The sequence below is a fragment of the Onychostruthus taczanowskii genome, unplaced genomic scaffold (genome assembly GCF_017590055.1).
Source record: "Onychostruthus taczanowskii isolate IOZ18803 unplaced genomic scaffold, ASM1759005v1 scaffold5, whole genome shotgun sequence".
Classification (NCBI taxonomy): Eukaryota; Metazoa; Chordata; class Aves; order Passeriformes; family Passeridae; genus Onychostruthus; species Onychostruthus taczanowskii.
Genome location: NW_024502568.1, coordinates 4,849,522 through 4,861,531, shown reverse-complemented (window position 1 = coordinate 4,861,531; position 12,010 = coordinate 4,849,522). Strand labels below are relative to the sequence as shown.

The window sequence follows — 12,010 nt, the reverse complement described above, 5'->3', positions numbered from 1 at the left end:
GTTCTGGGCTAACCCTGAAGGTTAGCTGAAGAGTTTTGCATGCACAAAGGTGTTTCTCTTAACAATGCTTTCTTGAAAGTTACATCAAGGGGAGACTTAGTGTTTGCTTTAGAGAGGTTGTAACCTTACATTTATTTTTTCTACAGAACTTCTACTGGAAGCTCTCCAAAGGTATGGGACCAATTGGCCAGTACCAGAGAGAACGACTGCACACAGGTTCAGCAGTTTTGCCAAAGCCCTGCTGCAGCAGTTTCACAGAGGAATCCTCAGTCTCCTTAGCTAGAGCAGATGAAGTGGGACCAGGTCTCTTGATTGAGTGCAGTGCCCAGGAGCTTGGTTGGCAGCTGACACTACTGCAACAGGTACAAAGCTCTAGGCTTATTTGGAAGTACAAATATCTATCTTCTTACTCTTTCTCTTCTTTCTTTATCATTTCCCAACCTTGTTTCAAGCTTATTTCATACTATTTTATAAGACTTAGAATTAAAACTTTTCTCTTAAATCTCTACAGTGAAATTTAGAGGATCTAATGCTATTCTTAGGCTGTGATCCCTCTCAAAATTCATGCAGGTGGGGTGGGAGGAGGACCATACTCTGTCATTTTTATTCCCAAGCATTTTAAAAGAACTGTTAGAACTAACAGCAGATATATCTTGCTTTTTTTTTTTTGTTTGTTTAGGAAGTATTTAATAAATGTCACCCAGTACACTTCCTAAATTCCAGAGCACTTGGTGTTAAAGACAAATGTGTTGCTGTGCCAAAGTAAGTTGCTTGTTTTAACTACACTTCAATTCTGTCGATGCACAATAACTTAGAGTTTTACACTTTTAATACAGCCAGAAACAGATAAACAATTTAAATACTTGATATTTTTTTACAGACTAGGTAGCCTGTTTATATGGGTTATTTAATTGCAGGAAATTTCATTTGTGGATACAGGTTTGTGCCTATGTATATGCATGTATGTGGAAGGCCACATTTGCCAGGTGATTTCTTTGAAATCTGAGGTGAGTTGAGGCTAAAAGTTCTTATTTCTAAGAACTTGCATTGGTGGTTGCTTGAAAGGATTCATTTTTGGCAGGGAAAAAGTGGGTTGTGGAGTAGATCTGTGGTCATGAATGTGTGAATGTATATAAAATCTCAAAGACATTTACAGTCTCACAGAATAGCTGAGGTTGGAAGGGACCTCTGAAGCTATGTAGTCCAACCACGCAGCTGGACCAGGTTGCCCATGGTTGTGTGCAGTTGGGTTTTGAAGGTAGATGGAGACTCCACAGCTTCTCTGTACAATGTTCCTTCTGTGTGTTAGGGAGATGAATTATTGGTATTCAGATATATACAGGAATTTTCCTATAGTTACTGGAGTGATTACCAACCTGCTTAAATTATTTGCTCATCAGTAATTAATGTTTTCATCCAACGACATAGACCTAATTATTTTTATGATGGTCTACTTCTTACATACTCAGTGGATTCAGTTAGCTTCTAATTTGGAGTTGTTAATTGCACTGCCTGTGGTAGATTTTTGCTTCTAAGGATAGGGAATAAACATCCAGAGCAACTCAGGTTGTTCAATGGCCAAGGTTAGATCACCTGGTTTATATAGATTTTGGGGTCAGTCATGGGAAATGACGCGTGGTGCCACTTGATATCAAGCTCAATTTCTTATGTGGCTGCAGTTTTTGCGTTTGGGTTTCTGGCTGTTATTTTGTGCCAGATTGGCTGGGATCTTATTATGCACTAATGAGTGGTGAAAGTGTTTTTATGTACAAAAATGTATCCTGTAAATGTGGTTTTCTTTTATCAGATATACTTACCTTGTAATTATAAGGAAGAAAAAGTAACATGACTCACTACATACATCATGAAGTATAAAATCAAGATGCCAAGCAATGCAAAATTATTTTAAATGGTTAGAAGTTGACATCTTCACAATCAAGGTTTTCTTTAAAAATCCAGTATCAGCCAGAATTATTTTTTCCTTTTTTTTTTTTTCTGTATTTTCTTTAGGGCAGTTTCTGCTGAGACAGTTTCCCTTAAAGTCTGTAATCTTTTTCTGTCAAAGTGCATACAAGACCAGTACCTTCTGCAATTATTGAAAAACGCAGACAGTATCAGCACTTGGGTTGCTGCTGAAATTGTAACATGTCACACAACTAAGGTTTGTCATTGTTTATTGTACTATTAACTACAAAACAGTTATGTATTTGTCATTATCTATGACTTGTTGTGTAACAAACCTGCAAGAAATGGTCTGAAATACACCTGTCAGTGGGCAGTGAACAATTTGGCTTGTTGTCACAAGGAGGGTCTTGGATGCTTTTTAGTAGCAGGTGTCAAAATCTCACAGAATGTAAGAAATATAAGAAATTAGGGGAGTATGGGTCAAACGTTATTCAAGGATATCTGAGTGACGGGAAGGGAAAAACTCTGTGAAGGGAAATGTTACTACAGTCAGCAATTTTGATAACAAATTGAAAAAGGAAATACCTCCTCTTCCTTCTCATTTAGTTTTATTATGTAGATTTACTATGTATGTGTATATATATATATATAGATTATATGTCTTATTTTTTTCCCAGCGGCAGGTGAGCTTGTTATCAAAATTTCTTCTTATAGCAAAATGCTGCTATGAACAAAGAAATTTTGCTACTGCAATGCAAATCCTAGCAGGCTTGGAAAATCTTATTGTACGACAGTTGCCAGTAAGTTTGGGACTCTGTTCTCTAACCATTTTGCTTAATATAATCTTGTTCCAATATAGACACTAATGTGAAAAACAAAAATGTATTCTGTTTTATTGTAAGGCCTGGAAAATTCTACCTGCAAAAGTAGCTGAGATAATGGAGGAGCTCAAGGCTGTTGAGGTATAGTATAAATTTTTTAATGCAAAATTACATCTTAGGGGTTGGAAAAGGTGCAAGATGTGCTTAAATGGGTGTCTTCACAGGATGAAAACCATAATTATTACTTTTAGTTATGAGTTTAATTTGATTAAAGACTTCTACTCCTAATCTAAGAGTTTACATAAATTTTAATCTCAGTATTTCTTTAACATGTGTCCTGTGTGACAAATCAAAATTTCAAAAGCAAGCTAAAACATTAGATATGCTACATTGTATTAGAAGATTTCTGCAGAAGCTTTGCAGCTGTAATGTGTTCTGAAAAATCTTAAATGCCTATTTTGTTAAAGGCGTTCTTTCATTGATCTGTACAATTTTGAAACATAGTGAAGTTTTAAAATGCAGTTTTGCCTTTCATTTAGAACAATTGAAATTATATATGAAATATCTTTTGATTAAAGTTACTTTATTTGTGTACTTTAAAAAGTTTGTCAGCAGGTGAATTCATAGTGTTGTCTTCAATTTCTGTGCCAAAAGTTAATCTTCGTGGCAAATAGATAGATAGTGTTAAGTATATGGAGAACTTGTAAAACCTCCCCAAGACTTAATATGAGATTAATCTGGTTTTTAACTAGGTGTTTTTAAAAAGTGACAGTTTATGTCTGATGGAAGGAGACAGATTCAAAACTCTTCCAACAATTCCATCAGCCCATGTTTTGGCTATGCATGTTCAACAACTTGAAACTGGAGGATTCACAATGACAAATGGAGCTCACAAATGGACTAAACTTAGGTAATTATTTAATTATGTGCATCTGTCACCTATGTTTTTTGTTATTGCCTGATGAGATAATGAGAGCTAATGCAGTATTTCACAATTAACAGTTCAAATTGTTTCATTTGTTTAGACATGTGACTAGAGGTACGTATACAATAGAATAAAATGCTGGGTGCCTTTAATTTCCTTTAAGGTTTGTTTTTTGGTTTATGCTTTTGCTTTTATCATCAGCAAAACAAACTAATCTTTTTTACTATATTCTCTTAAAAGAAATATTGCCAAAGTTGTGAGCCAAGTTCATGCCTTTCAAGAGAATCCTTATACATATGCACCAGATTTCAAGCTGCAGTCTTACCTCAGACAAAGAATAACTCGTTTTAAAGATGCAGACATTTCTGCCTTGGCAGCTGACAACTGTGCCAACTTCCATCAGATACCAGCAGAAAAACATTCTCGAAAAATTCAGGACACACTGCGCAGGATGAAAGCAACATTTCAGTAATTATTTATGTTTCATCTGTTCTATTCTGGATCTAGACTGTAAAACTGGATTAAGTTGACTTCACCTACTGGACCTACTTCCAAGAAAATACTTAAGTGAAGCAACATAAGATACTTTCTCAAGTTGAAATTATTATATTTCATAACATGGAATTATAAAATGCTGACTAATGAAATTTGAATCACTAGCAACTGAATGGCAGATTAAAAGAATAAAAAGAGAGATAAAATTAAAGAGAGTATAGATGAAAAGGCTTATTAATTTTGTTACTCTTCTTTAGCATAAATAATTAATTAGCCTGAAAACCAATATCTAAAAAATACTGTGGAAAAACATTAAAATTCTACTTTCTGTTGCCAAGTTGGCCTAGGAGAGTTCAAAGCATAATTCATTAAATGTTGAATCTATTTTTATATAAAGCCAGTACACTAATATCCTGTCACATTGTGCATATAATTCAGAAACCCAGATGCTCTGCTATTCATTAATTCTTGGTGTGTCTTGCTTTTATGTTGTGTATTATGAAAACTGTAACTGACATAAATAACTGGCTGTCTGTTTCTCCTACCAAGGAAGGAGAGGAATGCTATCGTTCAACTTTTTTTTTTTAGTTTGATTTTAAAGTCATCAGACTAACCTGTTTCCAAATGCAAGTAAGATCTGAATGTAAGTATTACCAATTTGTTGCTCTGCTTCTGCACTCCTCGCGTTGTGAAGACAGTAAATGTGAAATTGCTCTTTTCATCTGTATTTGGCACAAGAGTCACTTTGCCAATTTATGTCTGTCTGCACATTTGAGTATGGCTTTTGCTCCTGAGATTGTTTTTGTAGATCACAGTGCTCCAGTAGCATTCAATAGAAGATAACCATGTGAAATTTGGACCTGCAGCTTGTAAAACTGTGGTGCTAACCTATTCATAGAGCTTATGACCTTCTAAATGGCCATGAAATGTGTTGCTATTGCTAGAAAATTTGTTGAGCTACCCAGGTTTATGGAGGGCCAGAATGTTAAGGCTAAAAATTAGTTAAAAATACAAGTATTTCTACCAGAGGGAGCAATGGTAGTGTTGAATGAGAAGTAGAGAAGGGTAAGAAGCACTTAAGCACTGTTCTGAAACTGATCTGCTTAGAACTGTGTTAAAAAAATTAAAAAGAAAATGTTTTGAGAGACAGGCAGGTGTGAAGTAAGTATCTCACCGAGTGTTAGTGATGGAGAAGGATAACGATGTAAGAAACGGGAGTGGGTATAGGCAGGTGTGAAGTAAGTATCTCACCGAGTGTTAGTGATGGAGAATGTAAGAAACGGGAGTGGGTACGTGTCTGGTATTTTGCAGTTGTACTGTTGAGTCTGACAGAAATGCATGAGCACATGCTAAACTGTAGCTTTCTCAATGTACAAGAGGCAGGCTTCTCCTTTTCTTTGTCAGTAACAGCAATATTACATCTCAACCCTCTCTCATCTTCCTCAGTAAAAACACAGTGTCCATACTTTCCTTTAAATACTCAGTTACTTTTTCTTACTAATACTGTACTACTAACTTTTGGCTCTTACTGGTTTAAACATTGAAGAACTCAGTCCTCAACAGGGTTTTCTTGGTTTTGTCCTACTTTTCATATGATTTATTTTATTTACCATATGTAGGTTTGACATGTCATTAATTATGTATTCTGACTTACCCTTGGGGAAGTAAATCGTGTTGCTGTTTCTCTGAAAATTGTCAAAGGTGAAAACATTTCATATTTACCTCCTACCTTTATGATTGAAGAATGTCAATAGTAACTTTATCTTCAGACATACATTTAACATATTTTATCTGTATGCATTTATTTTAAATAATTGGTTTTGTTAGTAGTTATTTGGGATTTGTTCAATTAAAAATTACCATTTGCTTAAACCCACTCCTTGCCTTTGAACAACAGTAAAATTTTAAGTAGCATAAGTTTTACTAATGTAAAATACTGCACAAGACTTGCTGATCACATAACCTTAATAAATTCATTTTATACAGTTACCAGTCAGACTTTTGAAATTGCTTTTGTGAATTTTCTTATCATTTATATTTTGCACTCATGAGAATTAGTTCATGTATTTCTTAGCTCTGTGTTACTACATCTAGAAAATATTGTTTATTCTATGACAATAGGTGGTACTATACAAGATTTTAAAAATCAGCTCATGTCTTCTGTAAGTGCTTCAGTGTATTTATATTGCTATTAATGTATATATTGAATTATGGTACTACTTTGAGGTGTTTCCATCAATCAGACATTTCAGATGTTGCCTTTAGGCCCCACTCCACAACAACAACAGCAACAAATATTAATAGCTAATGAAAAAAAAAACCTCCACTCCTTTACAAGGAAACTGGTTTAGTTTTGTCCATGAACAGTAAGTATGTGCATCTTATATGACACAGATTTCCAAAGAAAGTTGCATCTAGCATATAACTGTGCTGCTTATTTATGACTAACAAGCAGTAAGGGTTGAACTAAAGTTCTTTTCTCTTTGTAGGGAATGTTGTTTAAGGAAAAAAAATGGGACAAAGCCTATCAAAGAAACATGTTCATTTTTATCTAGTTGGCAAAATATTATTGGCATCAGTAATCAAACTGCATGAATGAGGGACTTTGCAGTCTGGCCCTGTGCTTCTGTTCCAATACCAAACTAGAATTTTTGGGGGGAAATATTTGAGTTTGTTCTTTAAACCACAGCTGTCCTAGCTCTTCCTCATTTTTTCCACATTCCCCTCATCTTGCTTTTATGTTTATTTTTCAAACAGTGACCCATGGAGTTCTGAAATGAAGTCTGCTCCTTGGGAGATATTACAGCTGCTTTGTGTATTGGTGCCCTAGGCAGATGTTTGCCTCCAGGATCCCTGGGGTTTTCACTCCTCTTATGAGCGAGCTGGGATGTGTGTCCTTCTTTCACCAGCTCTGTTAGAAATCGGGTTTCCAGCTCCAACACCTCCAGAAGCCTGGCAGGAAACAGGGATAGAATTCAATTGGATCCTATGAACCATTCTGTAGAATCCCAAACCAAGGACCTGGCATATAATTAATGAATCAAGACTGATTCATGATTCTGACAAATTCCTTTCCTTAGAAAATTTTCAACCACTTCCAGACTTGGCTTTGTGTATTGGATTTGTTTCATAAGCATTGCTGAGACTCAGCATTTCTGTGAGTACTCGATGTGATTTGCAAAGGATTAAAACTTTCCTCAAGTTTGTAAATAAAAAATAAATAAGCTACAGTTAGAAAGGGGTGTAAGCCATCAGTTTTCTCAGTGTTAAACATACAGTTGATTGTTTCAATCCTTGATATTATGATGGTGGAAAGAGTGCAGATAAATTCTTTTTCTCCCTTATACTTGTTCAAATTCAATCCAAAGCATAACCTTGTGTGAATTCCAAGTGTTCTGTTTAGAGCTATCTTATCTTTTTTTTTTTTTCAGAAAGTCTTTTTTTCTCAAAATATCCTTTATAAATAATTTGTTTTAAATGAATGCTGAGCTTTGACAGACCCTCAAAGCATTGGAAATGCAGATTTGAACAATATTTGAAAACTAAAGTCCTATAAATCAAAATTAGTTGAAAGGTCATCTTTGGGATTTGACTGACTAGGTGATACTCTTTACCTATAAATGTTTTTGCCTTCAATAAGTTATTATAAATGTAAGACACTGCCCTCACTACAGTTTGGACTATAAAGGTGTTTTGGGAGTCTTTTCCCCACAAGAGATCTTGTAATTATTACATACCAATAAATTACTATTTTATGATGGAATATTCCACTGCAGATTTTTATATGTTTTCATAGTCTGATAACCCTCTAAAATACGTGTGAGAATGAACAATTTCACATTTTGAATTCTTATTTAAAAATTCCTGTGGCAAGCAAGTTTGAAGGAACTTTTAATGTGGCTGTTTTTAATCCATCAATGAATGACAACAACTCTGCAAATAGATGCTTATTTGCTGTCATATGAGATAAAATTCATAAACAGTAACAGTAGTCAATTATTCACCTAAGTAGCAAAATTCCAGGATAACCAGCTGCACATTCATAAACTAGGATTATTGGGTTTTCTGGGGAAAAGTTAAGAAGTTTCCCCAGGGAAGAAGTTTGGATTTTCTGGGGAAGAAGTGTCTTGATGTCCTTTCAAGATATCTTCTAGTTCTCATTTGCTTGATGCAAAGAAGTGAAAGGGCAAAGGACTTGAAAAATAAAAGGTGGAAAAGAACAAATGACTTCTGAGATGAGAGTACAGATCCACAGATATGAGCAAAGTAACTTTTCTCCATGAAGGTAAACTACAGGTCAAAGGTTGGATAATTCTTTGTTGGGAATAAAAAATCCACCAAAATTAGTCTATTTAAATAAAAGATAATTGACTGAAACCTAGAGAAAGATGTGGAGAACGCAACAGAGTGCCAAACTGTGTTTTGATGTTTAATCAACTAAGCTGGTGAGATACTGAACATCCTAGGATGCATTTGAAAATTATGAGGATGAAGTCTTTGGAAATGTCACAAATAGTCTCTCATTTATTATTTCTCCAGACCAGGGGATGTGTTGAAGAACACTGTGCTCACATTCCTACCCATACCAGCCTCTTATCCCCCTGATGACAGCCAGGCTATGATTTGCTCTGAGCCTGGTGTGAGCACACTTCAGATACAGCTTTGTGTATCTAAACAATGCCTGTCATAATCAACGTTAACCAGAAATGCAGGTCAGAGGATGTCAAGCTAATTAGATATATAATTACATTAAGTTCTGATTAAATCTGTTCTATAATAATAAGGAGGAAAATTGAAATAATCTTATAATTACTTTCTTTTTGATTGAGGAAGAATAAGTGAGTTCCCAGAGAACCAGAAAATAATACTACTTTTTAAAAATGGGTGAGACCACAGGAATGAGTGGAAAGGCAAGGTAAAGAGAATGACAGAGAATCAGCCAGGAAAACTTTGACACTAAAAGAGTTTCTGGAAAAGCTGTCTGAAATCTGCAAGCATAGAGACTAATTGAAAAGGCTGACATGTTTTTGTCCATGAAGTAATTTTTAAGTGACTTAATGGTCAAGGTAACTGTCCCAAGACATAAAAACAGCATGTTGTACATTGAAGTCAATAAATACTTTGACAACAGCTCCTCCTGTCCTGATTATATATTTGTTCACTCAGATTCAGATGATGGGCCAGTAAGGTGAATACACAACTGGTTAATAAATAATTTCAAAGGGTAATTAAGATGCTTGTTGAATTGTGAAAGTGAATTGCGTGGGGTTAAGACTATGCAGATGTTAGGAGTGAAAAGCAGGTGCAGAGCCCTCAGGGACAAGGCACAAAATAAGTGAGAGCTTTGGCTTTATCAAAAGTGTAGCGTTCCCACAGTGGGAATCCCGGAGCAGCAATCAAATGAGGACCAAGGCACTGGAGCCCTGCTCAGGAGTGAAGCTGCAGGGCAAGTGCTGTGGGGGTGAGTAAAGAAATCTGTGCTAATTAACATTTCGTACATATGCAATGTCCTGTTTTGCTCATTAGCTGCCCCACTAATGCAGGTGCTGGTGTTTGAATTCCAAGATCTGCTGATGGCCTTCACCTTGGCACCCGTGCAGATGGGGGGAAGCAAACTATTCTGCCTTACAGTAATGAGGTAAAACATGCTCGTTGAGAAGGGAACTATCACAGGCACAGTAACAACAAGATAAGACCTGCTTGGGACTCTGCATAGTCTGATGAAGGAAGAAAACTATCCAGGATTACCATAAGGCAGTCTTCTCCCAAGCTGCACTGTATGGAATGTCTGTGAATTTTACTGCTGAAATATGAGGTGGGATGGAAAGCACACTTATACAACATACAGGCTTAGAACTCAAAAGAATCATGATAACAGTTTAAATTTCAGCTTCAAGTCTTATGGTTTTGAAGGATAAATATTAAATGAAAAATCACTACTGAGCTTCAGTAAAAATCTCAAGGGGACCATAACAGATCACAAGCTGAATATGAATCCATGTGTACAGTTTCCAAAAAGAAAAGAAGGAGGTGGGGGTAGAAGACCTGAGGAGTACTGCACGAGAACTGCACATGACAGAAGGTAATTATTTTGCTCTGTTTGGCAATAGAGAAGCATCAGCAGGAATTCTTTACCATTTGGGCACTGCAGCTAGGATACCTACAGCCAAAATGAGAGAGATTAGAGGACCACAACAAGTATATGTTTAGAATCATAGACTGAGAAAGACTGAAGAAATTTGACTTACATAGACATGATTAGATTGAGCAAACCTATGAATGTGAAATGTGTGTGTGCTATAAAAAAAAATAGTAGCTGTAGGGGGTTTTGAGGTTGTTTTTTTGTTTTTTTTTTTTTTTTTTTTTTGTTCTGTGAAGCTTAAGCACTTGATTTTGAAATAAGGGTGATTTTGTTTCAGTTTTTACATTGGAAAGCTTCCTGTGAAGTACTTGAATAGGTTACTCATCTGTAACACACCTGTGAGATCTGCTTTCCTGTGAATTTTTAAGAACAAGTGAGATAAAACACTGTCATAAGTGCATAGGCCTTGTTCCTTGAAGGGAGAGGGACTCAGTAGGGATCTTCAGTAAAGTAAACTGGGCACTAATTAAAATACTTACCTGCAATCAGGGAATTATATTAATTTGATTATTAATTTAATTGTATTCCAGTCAGTTCAATTTTCATTCTTCCACTGATACATGCCGATAGTAGGTGATGCTGTGGGATGAGCTGCTAGAACTGATGTCAGAGATGTTGTAGAGGGACGCTGAATTTCCTGTCTATACCTATGCTAATGCAGTGGAAGAGCGACTTGATGCTAAAAGCAGCAGCAGGGCAGTAGGGGCCGAGCCTGCCATGCACTCTCCGTGTGCTGGGTGAGTCCCCTCAGCTGCCAGGAGCTGAGTGACCATCCCGGGAGCGTTCCTGTGTGCATGGGCCACTCAGGGACATGCTTCAGTGGCGAACTTGGATTAAGGGCTGGACTCGATGGTCTTAGAGGTTTTCTCCAAACGGAAAGATTCCCCGATTTTATCACTGCCTCAGCTGAATTTTACTGCTTCCCTTCGCTTCTGTGGCAGCTTTCTGGCTGCGAAGTGTGGCTGTAACCAGGAGATGGCACACGAAGTCCTCTGCAGCGTTTTAGATGGTGCTGCTGCACCGGGAGCAAAGGGAGACCGAAAAACGATCTGCTGTTCAGATGTCTGCACAAACCTTGCCTATTACAAACATGCAAACACGAAATGGCAGGGTTTTTAATATGGCATTTGTAAAATGAACATGTATTTATATTCAGCGTTCAGCTGCTCCCTTTAATCTTTTAGAGAACATGCATGCACATCGTCATAATCTTAAATCCTGTTTACCTTCTATCCATGTGTAATACACTCATTTCTGTAAAACCTGGCAAAATAATTACCCTGCACTGTCTGGAGGAAACGTAGACATCGAATTGCAGATTACAGGGGCAGTGTTAAGCATCTTAACCTAAGTACATTCCTGTCCTCACCCACTAAGCCCAGCTTTTCCCTTCTCAGTAAACCAGGGGAATGTCAGGACATGTCTGTGCTCCCTGTTTGGGATAAGTGAAGGCAGAAGTACAGTGTCGTTTATGGTCTGTTGCCACAGTTACATATCCTGCCAAAATTCTCTTCTTCAGGCAATAGTAACATTTGCAGGATAGTTGATGTGAGTGACTGGAATAAGGGAAATAGGAAGAAATGGTGTATAGTGGGGAATACAGATGAAGGGGAGAAATAACAAAAAATGTGAAATGGAGAAGAGCCTTAAAGTCAGTAAAAAAAAAAAAAAAAAAAAAAAAAAAAAACAAAAAAACAGGAAAGGTTATTTCCATTTAATTTG

The 12,010-nt window shown here is 36.5% G+C and overlaps 1 protein-coding gene across 1 annotated transcript in view; it reads left to right on the top strand.

The window, feature by feature from the left end:
• The window catches only part of KNDC1 (kinase non-catalytic C-lobe domain containing 1), a 56,133-nt gene extending 52,010 nt beyond the window's left edge, over positions 1-4,123 (top strand). The window contains exons 24-30 of the mRNA XM_041415731.1: positions 147-362; positions 680-762; positions 2,011-2,161; positions 2,583-2,705; positions 2,808-2,867; positions 3,479-3,636; positions 3,892-4,123. Of these exons, the coding sequence (XP_041271665.1) occupies positions 147-362; positions 680-762; positions 2,011-2,161; positions 2,583-2,705; positions 2,808-2,867; positions 3,479-3,636; positions 3,892-4,123 (1,023 nt within the window). The remainder of the gene's footprint in view (positions 1-146; positions 363-679; positions 763-2,010; positions 2,162-2,582; positions 2,706-2,807; positions 2,868-3,478; positions 3,637-3,891) is intronic.
• Positions 4,124-12,010: the final 7,887 nt, after the last annotated feature.